General features: G+C 40.6%; 1 protein-coding gene across 1 annotated transcript in view; it reads right to left on the reverse strand.

Moving 5' to 3' along the window:
* Window positions 1-12,226: 12,226 nt before the first annotated feature.
* LOC109951345 (BMP/retinoic acid-inducible neural-specific protein 3-like) overlaps window positions 12,227-19,963 on the reverse strand; it is a 17,018-nt gene continuing 9,281 nt past the window's right edge. The window contains exons 5-8 of the mRNA XM_020585807.1: window positions 19,316-19,421; window positions 18,241-18,477; window positions 14,615-14,837; window positions 12,227-13,513 (exon numbers count right to left, since the gene is read on the reverse strand). Coding sequence (XP_020441463.1) covers window positions 12,379-13,513; window positions 14,615-14,837; window positions 18,241-18,477; window positions 19,316-19,421 — 1,701 coding nt within the window. The 3' untranslated portion in view covers window positions 12,227-12,378. The remainder of the gene's footprint in view (window positions 13,514-14,614; window positions 14,838-18,240; window positions 18,478-19,315; window positions 19,422-19,963) is intronic.

A 19,963-nucleotide genomic window follows, 5' to 3' on the forward strand; every position in this document is an offset into this window, starting at 1 on the left:
TTTGCATTGAGAAACCCATAGAATTATTACTTATATGTGCAGTCCCCTTTAAATCTGTGGAGGGTTTTAGCATTTTTAATCTCATGATTTGATTTTATAGTCCACAGCTTTAAAGCTTCAGTATGTAATTTTTTTTATTTGAACATCCCCCCAAACAAGACTGTCCTACAGTAAAATACAACAGTATACATTGTTTGTGCCAGCAGGTTATTATGATTGCATGCTATTTAATGATATGCCCCTATGGGTTGTATGAGAGGAAAAGGAAAAATAATATATAGGTTGGAGGACTTGTTGCCCAGAGCTTATCTTAAAGGGGAGAGTTGGTGCCAGCGGTTCCTGTGACCCAGACCCATCAAACAGCCTGGCAGCAGTGCAGAGATATTCCCTTCTAAATGTTTTTGACCAGGATGACCTTCTTTAACCAATCAGATAAGTCCACCATCAGGGGTGGGACCACACAGCTATCAATCAATTTGTGAATATGCTTCAGCTTTATTGACGTTGCTATGGCTACACTCACAGGCTAGTGTGCTCCTGATTTCAGTGTTAGCTAAGACAGTGACAGAAATAGGAAGGACAAGGACAAAAGAGTTTTAAAGAGGATGGAAAGAAAGAAACAAAATTAGATTTAGATAAAAAAAAATTATTAGCGCTGCTTTCAGTAGATTGAGAGTTGAGAGAAAAATAATTTACATACAGATTTTTTCTGCTTGACAGGTGAATTTATTTATTGTTGTATGATAAGGATTCAAGCCATTACCTCTTGCGTTTTTAAATCATGCCAGAAAGTCCAGTATGACTGTAACAGCAGCTGGTTAAGCTAAGGATGTCACTGTGTTGCTACTTTGAGTTATAATAATTAAATTTGAGTTATAATAATTAGACAGTTACATCCACGTAAGTTTATACACAAGCCACCTGGTCTGCTGCAGCTGTTGAATCAATTTGTGACTGGCAAATTACATTATTTTAATGGCCACCAGCTGAAGGTGCTGTAGTCTCCACCAACTTGGTGATTTTTCCCTGGGAGTCTGGTTCTCCCCGGTTTGGCACCTACTACAACTGCAGTGATATTACTTTGCAGTGTGTCGCTCTCTTAAATTACTACGCTGGAACGTTAGCCACACTTGACAGTGTGTTTTATTCAGTGTCAGATGTGTTTTCAAACAGCATGTGTCCTGGATATGAGTGGCGAAGTGTTTCAGACACAATGTTTCAGAACAGCTTCAGAAAACCTCTCTATGGATATGTAGGATCCACTCTTAGTTCTCTGGCAGTGTTTGCAAACTATGCCAGTGAAGGTTTTTATCCAGCTGTGCTGTGTTTACAGTAGACATGAAGTAGGGTGGTCAGCTTGGTGAGATATATTATTTTTGTGAATTCATGGTGAAGTTCTGTCTAAACTGTGACCCAGGGACGGCTGGGCGGAGTTGAGGTGATCCTAGATTCTCGTGCTAGCACTTGCTGAATTTTAAAATAACACAAATTGTAGCTTTAATGTTTAGATTTAGTCCAACTGCTCACATCAGTGTCTAATAACCCACTGTATACTAACTGCAAAGTAACAAATGACAGACAAAAGTAGCAACTAGTTGGTGAACATGGTGGAGCATTTAGCAGCTAAATACTCAGATATTTCCCCCAGGAGTTGGAAAAGAGCAAAACAGATCCTTGCCAGGTGGCCAGACACATGACAGAGAGTTAATACAGACTAATCACAGAGGGGTGTTACCTTTTAGACAGTATATGTTAGCATTTTCTTTGTATAGACTACGGTACTGCAGATGTGTGAGCCATGTTAACAGCTCAGTTGGAATCATTCTCAACATTCACACAATCCGTCACACCTCAAAACATATTGTTCCCCTGGCTTCCACTCATCTCATTCATTACAGCAAGTAGGATACCCAGGCCACAGAATATAGGATATCATTTCTAAATCACACCATCTTCTGGAGGATTTATGGAGACAATGCCTGTGGCAAGACCTGCTGCTGTCACCCCGCATGTCTTTGATGGTTTACAATGCATGAAATAGACCATGCAGATGTTGGTGTTTTGAGACCTGGCGCTGGCTTCTCTCCTCCTCTGTTTTACCCTTTTATCTCTTCTCTTCTCTTCTCTTCTCTTCTCTTCTCTTCTCTTCTCTTCTCTTCTCTGCCTCCTTCATTCCTTTGTTTCCTTTCCTGACAGCAGATGACTGGGCCACATGAGGCAGGATGGCCAGTGACAGAAGAGACAAGGTCATCAACCCTGTCAGACAGCCAATCAGGATGACTAACAGTGGAACAGTGTTAGACCACCATGTAGCCTCTCATTCCTCAGCTTTGTTTCCTATCATTTGTTTTTACTGCCACATAGTCACAGTGGCAATAACATACTGACACAAAGGAAAATACTTCATAGCTTCACTCTCTACTGTTTTCGAAGGTATTCCATAATGTGCAGTCTCATCGTCTTTCAGTACCTGCCCTACTTCTTTATAATGGTCTTTTCTCTACTACAAGACAGCTGTGATGTGCCTAGTTCAATATTGCTTTTTCAATACAGTTACAAATGATATGAGCTGAAAACCAGGCATTCAACTAGTTTGAATGTTTGCTGGATGTCACATTTATTTATACAGCATCATAAAAGTCAGGCTGAAAAGAAATCTACAGAGGCAAGCCAAACTAGTTCTGATGATGAGTCAGTCAGAAAATATAATAGTGGAATTCAGTGTAAAAACAAAATAAAACACAAGGAAATAAAAAAAAGGTATAATGATAAACAGCACAACATGGAGGCTGGTGCATCTAAATTTGTCCAAATTACTCAGCATGACCATCTTTAGAACATGAAAAAGGAAAATGCAAAAAAATGTTTGACATATTCTGCAGGTGTGAAAATCCAAAATGAAAGCATTCAAACACGTGATCTTCAGTTTTTCAGTGTGTAAAAGCATTTTGTGTAAACCACTCATTCCTCTGCTTAACCTCTGAATACTGAGAATTAGATTTGCTACAAGGAAATCAGTTAGTACAGGGCAACACGATACAACAACCTGTATGAAATTCAACCAATTTGTCTCAATTTCCCCATCAAAATCCTTTGAGCATCATTGTGTTTCTATTAGTAAATGTTTCTGGGTGAAAATGACTTTATTGAGCCATGGAGAGGGGGATGTGACAGCCGGGGGGGAAGTTGAATAGCAATCGGGCGGGAGTAGGGGTGGTGCAAGAGTGAGGATGGAAAGGTGGAAGGAAGGTAGCGGAGGAGAAGTGTGTGTAACAGACAACTGAACTAAGAATAATGAATCCAGAGAGGAGCACAGACATCTCTTTCGTCATCAGGCAGGCTTGAACTGCTCTTTCATCATCATCATCATCTGAAAAATGTGCGAGCTCATAGCACAGACACATTTACCTGCAGGGAGGAAAGACACATTTCACTTTCAAAGAATATATATTCTCCCGCTTTCTGTCTTGTTATTGCTTTTCAGGTCCTGCAGTGTGAGAAGTCATTAAAAACACAACACGCACACATATATACTGGCACGAGCACGGGCAGGTGACAACTGTTTACTCTCAAATTAGCCTTGTTGTTATTGTGCCTGATGAATGTGCATAGAAATTAAGAGTGAAAGCTCCGAATGGCAGGCTTACAATGCAGCGTATCAAGGGCACGGGAGTGTTTGAAGAGTGTGTCATCAGGGTGACAGGAAGCAAAGTGACTAGCTACAGTTTCTTGCACATTCTGAAAGCTGAAAATATTTGAGAAGAAGGGAGTTTCATTCCTATGATTTCTTTTGGTCTGTCTTTATTAGAGTTCAAGTCAAGTCACATTTAGTCAGTTGTATTGTTATTAGCCATGCTAGCAGTGTGGTGTAGGGATGGAAATGTCAGCCTGTGACTTTTGTCCACATTAAAGTGTCTCAGCAACTATTTGATGGGTTGTTATGAAAGTGTACAGACACATGGTCCCCAGAGGATAAATCCTATTGCCGTTGGTGATTCCCCTGGCTTTACATCTGGTGCCACCAGAAATTCAGCACCCTCATCAAGTTGACATTTGTGGTTTTGATGTGCCGTGAAATTTAATATAAACATTCATGCTTCCTTTTCTCAGGCTGAATTTTAATAACTTTTCAGAGCCATAATCACTTAAAATGTGTATTTTTCCAGTTCTGTGGTTTATGACCTGCCTGCAAAACTAATGACATTCAGTCACACCTATGTGCTGTTGTTTAAAGCAAATTAGCAAATATTAGCAGGTTAAAACAATTTAGACAGAAGGCAAATCAAATTTTCACCTCGCATTATTCACGCATACTTGACTAGTGAACGGCTTGTCAATTTTTGTCAGTGTACCAAATGCACAAACATTAGCTGTATGCATATGCAAGCTAGCAAGTGTGTCCATGTGCACGTGTGATTTTGCCTGTGTGTGTTTCAATTGAGCATAGATTCTCACTGATCTCAGAACTCACCAGTTCTTCCCTTCCAGTCCTCTTTTTCTCTTCTCTGTACATTTATGAAGGGTAAGGGCACATTTTTCACTCATTTTCAACTTGCACAAATTTAGCCTTGCTGTGTGCTACCCTGGGTGAATTTCCATCTCTTTGTGTCACCTCATGTTTTATCACTGAATTTTTCAGGTAGTAGTCATGCCATGTATAAAATCATGTGTCACATTCTGTCTGAATTCATCTTAAGATGTTGAAAAGAGTAAAAAATAAATGTATACACACACACACACACAATTAGTATCCCAACCCTGCCTTAAAACAAAGAGCAGGATGTTCAGACTGGTCTCTTTGGCCGTACTCCTAAGTAAAGCATGTTCTCCCTTCCTGTACTGTAGGTTCAATATGAAAACCACATTCTAACACTGAGAGAAAGACAGGAATTTGAGAAGAATATCACATACACACAGCTTTCCCTTTCCGCTTTACTCCTGAGTAGGCCTGAAACACAGAGAATAGATGCAAACTCACAACGGCAGCACAGCAACGTGATGGTTAGTGTTGTTGCCTCTGGGTTCCAGGGCCTTTCTGTGCGGAGTCTGTATGTTCTCCCTGTGCCTTCGTGGGTTCCCTCTGGGTGCTCCGGATGTACTCTGCCTCTTGCCCAGTGTCAGCTGGGGTTGGCTCCCGCCCCCCCCGCCCCTCCCGCCCCCCTCCCCCCCGCTAAAAAGAGAGAGAGAGAGAGAGAGCCAGTGTGTACTGCTAATGCTCAGTGGCCTTACAAGACATGATTTGCTGGGACCATCTGACTGGATTTACTGTGACCCAGTTAAGCTGACTCTTTGCCTGCTACAGCTGCACAGACAACCTGGCTTTGCTTTAGTAAATTCCTTCTTAATTGAAGAGACAGCTTAGTGCGGGAAGGTACAGCAACTTTCAAACTGCATGTAGGCAGGAAGTTTATTTTCACTTGAGATGTGCTTAGTCACGGGCTTAGTCATCAGTAGCTTTCACCCTGTTCCCCTCTGCTCCACGGACACTGTGCCTGGACTGAAATTAATAGGTACAGTGGCAGATGTATAAATCTAATCTAAGCAACGACAGTTTACATCTTGATCTGCTTATGTATTCTGCTGGTGAATAGAGTGCTGACAGATGAATAGCTTGTGATTTTGAGACATAATTACTACTTTCAGCTGAGGTTTTTGAGCTGTCCTTAGATATGCCAGATTCCCCTCAGTAATTGGCTGCTGACTCCAGGCTGTGAGATTGCTGTTTGTCCAGTTATGGTGGCTTCTGCTTTCAAACAGTCCCCACAGGCTGAAAATGCTGATTCCGAGTGCTTGTATAAGGAAATGTATTCGCTCTTAATCGCAAAATGGCCTCCAGATGCCTTTTTTGTGCGAGTAAGCCCCAGTTTGATTAATATGATTGGGGAGAGCTGAAAGTGCCGCCAGGCTCAGAGGTGTCACTGAACCCTGCTGAATAAATGAACAGAACTAATTGTTTGTTTATGATTTGAAATATTAATAACATTGAATATATGAGGCTGTCATCACTGAAATAACCATTTGGGACAAATATACACAGTGAATGGTGTAGCTTCTTATAACCATTAACCATTAACAGCGCTGGCATTAGGACATAACTCATTTCAAAATGTTGTGGCTGCATTAGTTGGACTTTGATGTAATTATATTATTCCCTAAAGAAAGAGAAACTCTCTCTATTTATAGTTAGAGTAACTTACATAATGTTTTGGGGAAGTTTTGGGGGGTAAACATTTGAAGGGGAAACTGCCTGAGATGGCAGCAAAGATAGTGACTGCTGTTAATGAGATGATGAAATAATCTCCAACAGCTTACTGCACATTACACATCTGCTTCACTTCGCTGTATGTCATTCACAGAGAAAAACAAATAGCAGCACTATCACAGCTACAGCCACACAGCCTTAGGGGCCCAGGATGCAAGTGAAAGTGGCCTTGACGATTATCATCAAGCATGATCGCTCTTCAAGGATGCTCAAGTTCCAAGCCGACAAGTATTCCCAAGCCTCTGATTAATGGACTGCTATACAGTATGTTCTGCTCTAGAGCCACTTAGACGAAGCACCAGGGTTTCCAGAGGCAGCGGGATAATGAGCATGGACAATATACAGTACTTGTGTTTGAGTCCTGGAAATCCAAACTAAGTGGCTTTGTTCAAATGTTGCAGTTTGGAGCTCTGCCGGGCCTCATCGGGATTTCTGCTCTGTCTTTGTAATGCCGCAAGTTTAGAGAGGCCAATGCTGAATCAGGAGACTAAATCCCAACTCCCTGGTGGTGCAAACCCTTGGCAAGGTTTTGTTTACACTGTGCTTTATCAGTGATCTTAGAAGAACTGTAAATCCTTTGCATCTCCTCTTTTATCTCCATATAGCACCTTGATCTTTAATACGCCATTAGCGCTGCTGTAATAATGAGAGAGTGGGGTGAAGAACCGCAGCCTTTTGGTGCCTTTGCTTTGTATGGTATTTGTACAGTATATGTGTGTATGGGGTGGGGGAGGGGACACAGGACTAGTCATTATCGATGGAGTTTATGTAAATCCAAAAGCCTCTGTTGTTGTCTCTAATCTTGGTGAGGAAGTGCCCCTGAACATTTTACTGTGCAGCACAGAGCAAAATGAAATAAAATGATGATGTTGTTGATTAAACAAGGTTGATAGTGGAGAGCAAATAGCCAGGTCTGAATTATTCTGAAGCATATAATCAGCCACTTCATTTTGTTTTACCGCACAACGGACAATCTCCTATAGAGGCAGATGTATAGCTTCTCATTTTTAAATATCTTATGGCCATCACTGTCGTTGTGGGTTTTACTGCTTATGTGATGTTTGCTCTCTGGCTATATTTGCAATTTTCTAAAGCCTGAAATGACATGTCAGGCATGATTTTGTCTCAAGTTATTCTTTGTTGAAAAACTTAATGTATTTCAAAGCACTCCTAACACTGAATGTCGGGGTTATCACCCTGCCTCTCAAACAGAGTTTCATCATTCCATCAGTCCCAGTTATTTTGTGCTGTTTTTAGTGTCAAAAGATGGGCTTCAGTTCATGCTGTTTAAAACAATTTTCCACAATGAAAAAAAGGAAAATCCAGGAGCAAACGCGTATTATTTGCTACTTATGACACAAAAATAGCCACATTTTACAGACACTTTACAGACAATGTGACATCAGCCTAAAAATGTCTGTATTGTCTTGAAAAGCCATCACTCTGAAACAAAGCAGAGCAATCAGCTCAGTTTAAAGAGACTGTGCTGAATATTTTCACATGCAGAGACGCTGGATTCAGATCTCATTTGGTTTCCAAGTGTTGGATTGCATTGCTGGATTGGCATCACATTATTTGCTCTCATCATTATTCCAGTCTATGTTAGATCTCCTATTATTGCTGGCAGAACATAACCCCATTCTTTTAATTTTCTAAATCAACATGTCCTTATGCTAATTGAATGGAGTTTTAACAGCTCTCCGCAGACAGCATTTAGAGTGAAAGGGAGAAAAGCTGAAAGGATGCCCTCAGTGCACACCCATATCTCCTTTAGATAAAAGGGTTTCTCATGATTGCACCTGTGGACATCCAATTAGGAAACAAAGCAAACACATTCACCAAGCAGCCAGTTTGCAAATGTAAAGCCAAAATGTGATTTTTCTTTTATGATTTAAAATACAAAAGTGAAACGTGTGACTCTAAATTGAAAAACATTGATCAATAACCTGTTTCCCGCTTGTTTGTGTGCTCTCCTTATCATAAAATTATAGGGAAAAAAGTGACAATACACTCTTTGTTTGCAAAGAAAGACTCCCTCTTGGCTCTTAAAGCAAGTTGTCTGCACTGTTCTGACATATCGTCAGCTATTATTCCTAATGCTTCCCATGGGGGCGTCCTCTCCATAAACTCTTCCCCTTCGCTGAGCTCCTGCCTCCCATCACCAGCATGCTTGTTAAACAGACACACATTAGTCCGACTCATGTTTCCTCCGAGGCCCACAAGCCTGCCAACTCAAAACTCCTGTGTGCGTTGGTGTGTGCATAGCTGAGCTGCTTCCACGCATTTATGCTCCTGCTCTGACCTCAAGATAAAACCTCGCAAAGTATGTGTGCTTTTATTTTATCCCCATATTCTGCTTCCTAATCTCCCGGTGTATTTGGTTTAAACTGTAGAAGATTTGACCCAGGGGAGAACTTTCTTCAAATTCTCAATTTGAATAAAAATAAAAATAAAAATATGTTGATAAAGAAGGAATTTGGCAAAAATAAATTATTTTAATATATGGTTTAACTGATCACCACAACATATCCTCAAACATATAAGTGCCAAGAGGGATGCCATGTGTACATTTCTGTGGAGTTTATAGTCACTAGCATCAACATACTGTATCTGTATCCACTTCTCAAGTTCGTCAAAAGTGTTGAGGTCAAGCACATCAAACCTATTCCCAAGCATCAAATAGAGAAACTTACCCCAGGGGGAAGCTAAGCTCCTTTGAGCAAGGTCAAATCAAAACATCAGTGCAATGAAATAAATCTACAGAGCTAACAGACAGGATGCACGACCCGATCCGAGCCTGGGGGCGTCCTGTTTCCCTGGACTAGTAAAACATCAAGTCAGCAACCACATGAGCAGAAACAGCATGCTCCTGGTGAACACCAGAAGCAGGCTATTACATCACGATTAGTAAAAAAAACAAGCAATCAAATCTATGGTGATTTAAAGGTGCATTAACTAATTTCTTCTCAAACACTACAGAGTGCAGTGATTTACTCATTATAATCAGTTCTTTCCAGGTGTAATAGCACATTCACTTTCCATTATTTAAAAATCAACTCTTGGTAATTATTTGTTTGCTAGACGCTGCTCAATCCACATATAGTCCTCTGGGCATGTTCTCTTTTTGAAACTTTCCTGACTTAACAAAGAGGATTTTAAAAGTTACATGCTGTAAAAACATTTGTCACATTTGTTTTTTGTTAAAGACATTAGTGATATATGATATTCAGAAAACACTGCAGTGTTTCTAAGCTGATACATGAGACTCTAAATAAATTACAGAAAGAAATGACATTTTAGTGGCCCTTTGTGGATCAGTGGTGATAGGTAAGCGAGGCAGCAAGACAAACAAGCGCAATATAAAAGTAATTATGTTCATTTTAGCAATAAACATGTGGTGTGGGCCCACACCCATTTCACACTAGCAATGTTACATGAAAACATTGATAGCAATTTTATATCTGTTGGCTAAAAGTGTAGCTGGTAGACTTAGCTTAGCACAAAGACCAGAAACATGGGGAAACCATTAACCACGGCTGAAGCCAGTGCAGACGTATATCTGAAAGTGCAGTGCCACTAATGGTCGCAAGAAGCTGAGTCCAAAACTTCCTGGCTCAAACTAAATCCCATTCAAAAAGGGTTACATTCTCTCTAGAAATAAACTAAAGAAACTAGACATTATGGTTTCAGTCACTTAATTTGGTGAGTGTACTTAATCTAGCAAATGTACTCATGGTAATTTTGGATGATATTGCTCTTTAATAAAATTTTAGGACATAGAGAAGGCTTTGATGTTTGCCATGTGGGTGTTATTGACAGGTGTAATTGACAGTTTGTTGCCTGCTGCTGCTCTTTAGCTTCTGGACTCACACTATGTCAGACTTTCAGACCTTCTGACTGTTTATTCAGTGTAACAGTGATATTTTTCCATACAAATAGTTTGTGTGGCTTTGGTTAAGAAGTTACACTAATAGGACCTTAAACCAATTCTGTCACACAGAGTTTTAAGTTAAATGTTAGTTGATTACATTACCTGGCCTGTTAGTATAGCTTAGCTAAGTTAACAACATTAGCATTAAATTGGTGTATACAATACATTGCATTTGACAGTTCAACTAGTCCGCTAATTACCTCAGCCAAGGAGGTTATGTTTTTGGTTCTGTGTGTGTGTGTGTGTGTGTGTGTGTGTGTGTTGATTAGCAGGATTATGGACAAAATGGCTGGATGGATCATCAGCATATTGGTACAGACATTGGTGGGGCCCAACTCTAGAAGTGATTAGATTTTGGCTGAAAAAGGCCAAAGGTCAAGGTCACAATATTGAAAAAAAAATCACACACATGAAAAAAGTCCCTTTAACATAGGTCAAATTTAAAAAAAATTATGTCTAAATCAAAAGTTACAGAAATCATTTTTTGTTTGAAATTTGGCACATATGTAGGGTTGTAATGTCTCTCATCAGACCAAATTTCATCTGGATCTGACCCAGATTCTGGGTCTGATGGCCATTTAAAGCTGAAACATTGAAAACCCCATTTAATGCATATTTTCTGCTATAACTTGGCCTATAATGAAGATAGAACCCTAACATTTTCAGATAAGATGGACAGTATCATTTCATAGCATACCCTAGAAGATGATCTGGATCCAATCTGGATCAGAGATTTTAGGGTGCATTTTGTGTTGTTCCAGATCTCATTTTTCACATATACTGCATTTTTACATTCAGAAGCATAATATTTGCTGGTTAAAGTGATTTTTAAAATCACACCAGATGTTTGCTGCCCACAGGAATTAACCATTTACTGGGACCTGGTCCAGAGTCAAAATCTTCCTCACACGCAACCTTTTCCCTGCAGTCAGTTAAACACACGGTCCAAGTTGGTAGATTTTGGCAGGTTAAATATTACTGCTGCAACTACTTCCAGCATATAAACTGCTCTCGAGTAAAATAACTTTTTAAATGAGAGCAGAAGAAAAAAAAGGAAAAGGCAAGGTTGTAAAAAGGCAAATTTAAAGGGTGATTTTAATAAGATATGACTAAACTAGCCAGTATTGCTCTTGTGATGTCTGATAGCTGAGTTAAAAAGACTTGTGTTACAGCCTGGAGACAACACGGTCTCTTCAAATTGTTCAATAACATTGTAAAATCAATCTAAGCTCAAGATCAAGCGCCACCGTTGACAGCCCTTAGGGGATTAACCTGATTTCCCGTTTGTTCAGAGTCACACTTGTGAGGGTCCAACCCACTCCAGTGCTGGGTAAGCATACTCTGCTTGTCACTAATGCCTAGCTTACTGTGTGATGCTGGGCATGTCTCGGTAGCTCCCCAGCCCATCTATCACAGTAACTGTGAATGGCAGAGGGGGACGGCAGTGGAACAGAGGAAGGCTGCTCCTGACCCTCCCTTCTCTCACCATATACTTAGTAATCTCTGCCAGGGCTGTTCCCTCAATGGAGAATGGAGACCTTGTGTTCTGAGGCTCCAGATGGGCCACAACAGCACAGCACACACCACTACAGCTCTCCAGTGAAATGGTAAAAGTGTAAGACAAACTAGAAAGGTTATAAAGATATTTTGATGCATGCCACTATTTATGATAAAAATGTAATATGATAATGATATTGAAGGTTATATATATTGAAGGGCAATGGTCTTCTCCATGAACACACAGTTTAGGTTATTTCCCAAAAGATTTCTGCTTTCCCTCCCTCCTCTTCTCATCATTTTCAACCTGGTGAGAATCATTCAGGAAAAAGTTATACCACTGTGTAGAAGTCAGAGTTTGATAATGTACATATGCAGGGATGTGTGCTTGTGTTACCAAGCCACTGTCAGTCAAATCAAATGACAAATGCAGTCCGGCTGAAATAGATTAGGAAAATCTTTGTGCGTTACAGTAAATCCCTAATATAATAGAAATCCACATGTCCAGGGGTTTTAAGTCATAAAACTGCAACAGTCATTATAAAAACATCAAATTTAATTGCACATAGTGTATGCACGACAAAGCCTTGAACAACATACGACACACTTGACACAAATGAGTCCAGCTGACAAAGGATACAGGCCTGTCTGTGGCAAGGAAACAATACAAAACATCAAATCGTAGCCACTAACTACACAGTTTATTTGCCTCGTACTCCATGTAGTTTGGCTGTCTGGCTCCGTAAGCTTGCAGGGCAGTGAGTATCCTGGTCACGTCCGCACTGGACAGTTTGAGTCTGTGGCGGAGCAAACAGGCAAACAGATCCACATGTGGGGCCCCTGGAGGCGAGAGGCGGTTAACCCTGTAGCGCAGCTCCACAAGCTGCAGCAGGGCTGAGTCCTGTGATCCCTGAGTGTAAGGGTAGTCTATCTGCAAAATCAGATCCTGGATCGCCTCTGGGTCGAAGTGTACGCTGTATCCGAACAGCTGCATGCTGTTCACTTTCATGTAGCCGATGTTGTTAGATGGTTCTGTCTCCTCCGGAGGCTCATAGTACATGGTAACGTTCTTGTTTCCTCCTGTTCCTCCCATAGAGTCCCTGATACGACTCCTCAGGTAGAAATGAACTGTCTCAAAAAAGCTCTTCCATCTGTTTCCTAGAGTTAACGTCCAGTTATAGCAGTCCAAGGGGATGTCCAGCTTGGTCCGCTCCCAGTCAGGATATCCATTCTGACCTATGGGCATGGTCCAGCTCTCTGAATGGCTGCCCCCGAAGGGATTCACAAACAGAGACAGTGCTGGCTCCAGAGTGCTGTTCCTAGTGAGGCAAAACTGAAGGGCGAGTCCAAGGAGCATATGAACACGATTGGACTTTACACGGTTGCTCTTGAGGGTGAGCAGCATTCTTTTCCTCCAGGATGGGTCAAACCAGGTGTTTACACGCACGTCATTGCTCACAAACACAGCATGCAGAGAGATGCGGGGGTCGCGCCGCTGGAGCAGGTAGCGCAGCTCCAGATCTTGCAGGTCTCGGTCACTCTCCAAACCCAGGTAGGGATCTGTAGGGTCAGGCACAGCGGGCCGGCAGGCTCCCTGTGTCAAGGTGAAGCCAGGGTTGCAGCTGGAGCAACGTGTCCGGTTCTCTGTTGAGCAGGAGGTGCAGCGAGGGCCGTCACCCACAGAGCAGGGAATGAGGCCCTGGCAAGGTGGATGGTTGTAGTGGCAGGAGCAGCTGCGGCTTTCGTCACTGTAGACACCAATCTGGTTGTTCTCACTGCAGTACAAGATGGAGAGGGCATAGCTCAACCAGAAGTGCAGAGGCCTGTTGGAGAGACAAAACCTGTGTTAAACATTTCAAGTCTACAGTTACTACATTGGTTATTATGGGACATTTGAATCTTTTTCATGTTTTTGTGATTATGCGTTGAAGGAAATGTTTTGCCCCTTAAGATTAATCCTGTTTTTCACACACAAACAAAAATGTTTTGATGTGCAGCAAAAACAATTTGAGCCAAACTCAGATTCAGCTTGAGTCACAGAAGCAATCAGATCAAAATAAATGTTTAAATCGATTAAATTCCCCTTCTGTGATGAAGATGGGTGGCTCACATATACATACACTTAATGTGTGGTCTCATCTAAAGTTTATAGTACTTTATAGACAGTATACAGTGCAAATAAGTTAAGTTAAATAAGCAAATGAGTGAAACATATTATGTCTCACATGGACACAAATATAAAATATAACATAAATTACAGACTCCTACACTGCTTTGAATTTCTTCTTTACAAGCAGAAGAGCTGTGATAAACAAGTGTAATTGGACTGCGTGCTGAGAAGGCAGTGCCTGCATGTGACTAGCCCACTGATAAATTGTGTCATTTAGTTAATTTCCCTGCCAGAAATAACTATCAACATAGAGTGTTCATGAGAGAGCCATAAATCTGAATGAAGTTATGACTACAGTGGTCCCTGACAGGCTGCTAAAAGAGAGCGTCCAGGTGGGAGTGCTGCTGAAACAGCAACTCCAGCCAATACAAGAACAGATATAAGCAAAGTGTATTATACGCCACACAAGCTTAAGTTCCTGGATGTGATTTTGTAAAGAATTTTAAGAAGCTGGACCGGTTGGGATGCAGTTTAAAACCTGCGGACAGTGAAATGTCTGTTTGGCCAAACATGTTCCCATTTGTCTTTCTTCCTGCTAGAACAGAGAAGCAGCTTTGCTCCTGTCAGCACTTTTCACCTCACTCCACAGCTACTTTCCTCAAGTGCCCTCTAATAAGTACTGTCTCGCTCTGCTGCTTTCGCCCAACGTCTGGCGCATAAATCATTTTCATAATTATAAGTTTTAGGGAGCACCTTGGGTTAACAGGCTGCAGTATAAATATTCCTCCCTCTTATTCCTGTCTTGTTTTCTTACCTCGGCCTTTGCAGGACTATTTTGGGCTGTTTTCGGCACCTCTTGCTGAGGATGAAGAGCTTGTTAGCGGTGCGGCGAGCTTTGGCGAAAAGCTGGCTGCTACTGGTCTCCAGCTGCCTGTAGCGCTGGAGAAGGTTGGCATCTGCCCTCCACAAGCGTTCCACGACAGATGTGTTTACAGCGTAATGGGCTGGCAGTTTCCCAACAAAGCTCTGAAACTCCTCTGGCAGGAAAAAGAACATGAATAAGTAAACTCTGCCCGTGGCTGTGAGCTGCAGGACAATAACATCCCAAAAACTGTCAAATCCTCATTGTTTTGTCCAGAAAAGCAAAGAGCGCAAGAAGAGAAATAACAGATGCAACAAGCCAAGAAAGCACGCTTTGTTATTTTCATTTTTTACTTTGTTTCTGTGGAAAGATGTATGTTAATAACCACCTGTTGTCAATTGTACACCTTCAAAGCAGCTAGTCTCTAATTAGACATGAGTGACACGGAAACCAAAACTGATGTTCCTGCCTTCAGTGGGAATGTAGTGTGAGGTGGGTTGCCATGGTAACACTAATCACCTGTGTCAAACGTAAAAAAAAGTGACGAGTTTCAGAAAAGTTCCTTGACATTTCCTGATGCACTGGTAAACTTTTTCAGCTCTGACACATTCGCGTGTCACCTCTCAGTAGCACACTCTCTGTCACTTCATGTATATATTCTATTTAAATTTAGAAGCAGGCTTAATGAAAAACCAAATATAGACTGAAACCTGAAGTGCTCAGTATTGACACTGCACCAGTCTGCGTTAACGGTACTAAATGTAGCTTATTAAAAAATATCAATACATCCTAGCATGATGATGTAACTAAGTACTGTACTTAAGTACAGTTTTGAGGTATCTGTACTTTACTTGAGTATTTTCATTTTCTGTTATTCATACTTTGACTTCACTACATTTTAGAAGCAAATATTGTACTTCTTAGCCCACTACATTAATTTTTATAACTTTAGGTTCTAGTTACTTTTCAGAACCAGATTAATACAAAAAATACAGTATAGTTATAAGACCTCGTTGATCTGTGGTGGAAAATTCACAACCTACCCTGCAGCAATTCAAATTAAATGCATATAAACCAGTTCAAACTAAATATTAAATGTGTTGTACACAATAATACTACAATAATATGATATACAGGACTGTGAAATGTGCCATTCTGCATAATGAGTACTTTTAGTACTTTAAGTATGTTTTGATGCTAATACTTTTGTACTTTTACTTAAGTAAATTTTTGGACTTTTACTTTACTTTAGTATTTTTTACACTGTTGTACTGCTACTTTTACTTAAGTAACGGATCTGAGTACTGCTTCCACCACCGCTAACAACAGTTCTTCCTCCTGATTTGTGCCAAAAAACAGATTTGCTGCAAATGTCTGCATAAATTGTTGTGTAAATGCTAGTTGAGGCTACTAATCTTCTCTACAGTAGTACGGTATTTAATGGTAATTACAATATAGCAAAATGAATGCAATAATACATTAGTTGGTGTTGGACCTAGGCCAGGCTTTGTGTGATTGCTGGGTCATTTATTTGTTTAAATGCCTTATTCCAGTGTGTAGAGCTGAGGGAAATTGCTGAACAAGCTACAAATAGGGGAAATATGTACAATGTGCTTGTATACATCAGGCCTTTGAGTCAACGACAGACAATCAGAGAAAGAGCTGCGCATGGAAGCTCAGTTCTCAACATTTATCATTATTAGAGTTTTAAATGATTAACATTTATTAATTTTAAAGATCCCCTCCAAAAATATTTTAAGGCATACATAGATACTCTGCTATGAAAACTATACTGTCTAAAAGAGTTTTTCCACAAAAAAGTTCAATAAACCTGTGAAAAAGGCCTAAAAACACATCTGATTTTTGCCCTTCATTGTGAATTCAAACATTCATAAATATTAAAACATGCAAAGAAGGACAGCCATTGCGCACTGCTCAGCACTGCTGCTTCCTCCAGGTAGTCCAGTGAAACCACTGTGTATCAGGATACGCTGGCAGAAGGGAAAATCGGAGAGATTCAGCTGTGTATGTTTGAGCCTTGCTCAGATCCACACTCTGGCAAATGGCAGATTTCTCCTGAATAGTGAGTGTGGTTAGTGTCTTGTTTTTGTGTAACATTAGCTTGTAACTGGTGGCTAAAAGAGCCAGTAGTTTTACACTGTAACTACACTGGGTTAATTATATAAAGGAAGTCTACGCAAAATGTGCAAAAGTGTAATAGAGAATGATGAGACTGGGTGAGGCAGTTAGGTTACTACTAGGGAGCAAAACATATATATGAGACATGTAGTGTGTGTCCAGTACACGTCCACAGTTATAGACAACCACTCACACTCACATTCACACCCTACAGGCAATTTTTAGAGTTGTCATTCAGCCAAACCTGCACATCCTTGGACTGTAGGAGGAAGCTGGAGCACCTGGAGAAAACCCACGCAGGAATGGGGACAACATTAAAACTCCACACCAAAAAGCCTCAACTGGCCACAGGATTCAAACCCAGAACCTTGTCGCCCCAAGGCAGAAGTGTTAACCACTGCACACCGTACTGCCCTAAGTATTATTATTTATGAATGTTGAAGAAACAACACCGTGATACAGTGTCAGCTCTCACCTGTTCCCAAACTGAATCTCTAAATGCATATCAAACACAGAGCTGTAGCAATATTCCATAAGCTGCATTAAACACAGTGGGAGCTGTCGCTAATCCTGCTCTCTGAGCTAACTCCTTTTTGAGATAATGTTTTCCTCATTATGTTTGCGATTCAAGCAGTCTTGGTCACAAAAACAACTTTTCATGTTGACCTCCCCATAAGCTCTCCATCTTTTTGGACTGTTTTCTACCTTGCGCCTGTGTAAGCAGCTCACTGAGGAGATTGTTCAGGAGCCCGTCTATAAAGACTGACAACAGGGAAACAGCCTGGCTGTGTCAGGTAATAACACCACCTCTAAGGTCACTGGTTAACATGTTGCACCTTATTTCTTGTGTTAATACAACATGCTGTGAGTTTACATTGGGTTGTGTGCTGAACTATTTGTACATTTTGGGTTTAGTACAGATTAAACAAACAATGTTTCATGTGTTTGATATTTAAAGTACAGATGCGTGACTGGTAGGTACATAATGTTCTCATCTAAATCTACGTAAGAAAGAAAATGCCAGGAACTACATTTTCTAAACTGTCAAATTATGCCCTTAATTATAATTTTTATGCAGTTATTCTTCACAACTCCTAATCAGAACAGACTTAAAAAAAAAATCAGTGTATTTCACACACTGTAGAGAGCACTAGAAGCACCATTTGATCTGACACAATGACTGCCAGGTTTCTTGACTCGGCATCTGGCTGCTGCCAGTGTTCGACAGCCAAGGATGAATTTAGAACAAAAACAATATGTTTTTGGTTCACGTTAGCTCTTAGTTTACTTTTTTTTTTTTTTAAAAAAGGACCTGTATCTTGACATCTACAATTGTGAGAAAGATTCTAAAAGCCAATGTTCCACCTCTGGGTTTTTTGAGCTGACACTGTCAAGTCCTGCTTTTGCAGGGTGACAGTGAATTAAAATTCCTGACTCACCGGACTCTTCAAACTCCTGGTTGGTCAGCCTCCAGGCGTCTCTGATACGCACAAGGTTGTTTTCCAGAGAGTCCAGATCAGCGAGAGGACAGTTACACTGAGGGAAGTCTATGCTGCACTCACACCAGCAGTCACTGTTCTGACAAACAAACTGGCCCTCAGATTTACAGCCGACGTAGTTGAGAGCCGCCTGAATGAAACGGCTCTTCAAGTATCCAGGAAGGATGACCTGCAGCCCTGTGGAGGGTAAAGAACTGGATGAAGATGAGGTCACATCAAGTCAAAGAAAAAGAAAATGATTATAGCTGGCTTACAAATGTTAGATATAACTGGTGATATTATATATTTTATTTATAGTCTAATGAAAAAAAACCAACAATGAATTGATCCTACTAGCAGGTGTTGTCTGTGTAGCCAAAGCTTGAATCCACAGACACCTGCTTCTGTAAATGTAAATCATAAATGAGCCACTGAAAATAGACCCCTCAATTTACTCTTGTTTGTGTGACATTTGCTGAAAACAACAGTGCCCAGCTGTTGTACAGCATGACTACATATTTATAGTTAGTATCTTGGATGTCATGTAGGGGCTGATTAGGAAGTTGGGGAGAAGTGCTAACTAACACAGTGTTGATTTTGAGCTTTTCATTATTTCATTATTTTTAACTAATCATACCAGATACATCAAGCAACTTAATTGTTTTCTTACTGAGGTTTAGATGAGAAGATCAACATCACTGATAGGCTATAGCAGGGATAGGACAATATATCGAAATTCAATATAGTGCGAAACAAAATCATCACAATATGTATCATTTTGTCTCAAACTACCTCCTGGCTGTAGCTTCATATTTAGCATACCATTTAGCCAGTGATATCAGTTTTTTCATCTAACCCTGCAAAACAAAAGCAATTAAGGCTATAATGAATAAGGCTAAATTACAAACTGTTCCTTCAGAGACCAACAAAAGGAATTTTCTATAAATGTCTGTCAACAGGCAGGATTCAGTGACAAAAACAGCAATGGGAGACATAAACACAGTAAGATGCCACTGATGTAGGGAGCAGGTTTTACCTTGTAGCTGAACCTTGTTTTCTGGACTGTGAACCAGTACAGAACTGACTGTGTCCAGATTGTCATAGTTGCTACATCCGAGCGGCCCAGTTCTGGTTTCTGTCACCTGCAACGGGATCAAAAGATAAATGCCTCATGTGGTGACTGTGTCTTTTTTGGTCTTTTCATTGTGGGACAGACAGCTTTGTTGTGACTCATTTATGCTGGATGTCTCCAATTAAATACGGAGAACAGACATTGTATGGACTCATTTCAGGTGTGCGATATTTTAAAATAAAAGATGCTGTAGATAACATAAAAAGTCTCAGCAAGGCCATTCCATGCCTCAAATGAATGTTGAATGTAATGAGCCACTGTGAAGAGCTACTGAAAAAAGGAGAGCTTCTTCTCCTCAGGCAGAATAACATGTTCTGATGTGAGAAAATAAACCAGCTTTACCTTCCCTGTGCCTGGAAAACTTTACACTGGCTCACTTCTCTGCTTACATAATTCCTAACAGTAATTAATCTTGATGTTAAAAATTATGACACACTGAAACACAAAAATGCATAACTTACTGTGTATTAGCATAGACTTGTGTTCAGAATCCTTCCTATTTCTCACTGAATCCCCAGTACCAGTCTAATGAATGGCTGTGTATTGCAGGTG

This window comes from Monopterus albus, unplaced genomic scaffold (assembly GCF_001952655.1).
Source record: "Monopterus albus unplaced genomic scaffold, M_albus_1.0 scaffold378.1, whole genome shotgun sequence".
NCBI classification, from domain to species: Eukaryota; Metazoa; Chordata; class Actinopteri; order Synbranchiformes; family Synbranchidae; genus Monopterus; species Monopterus albus.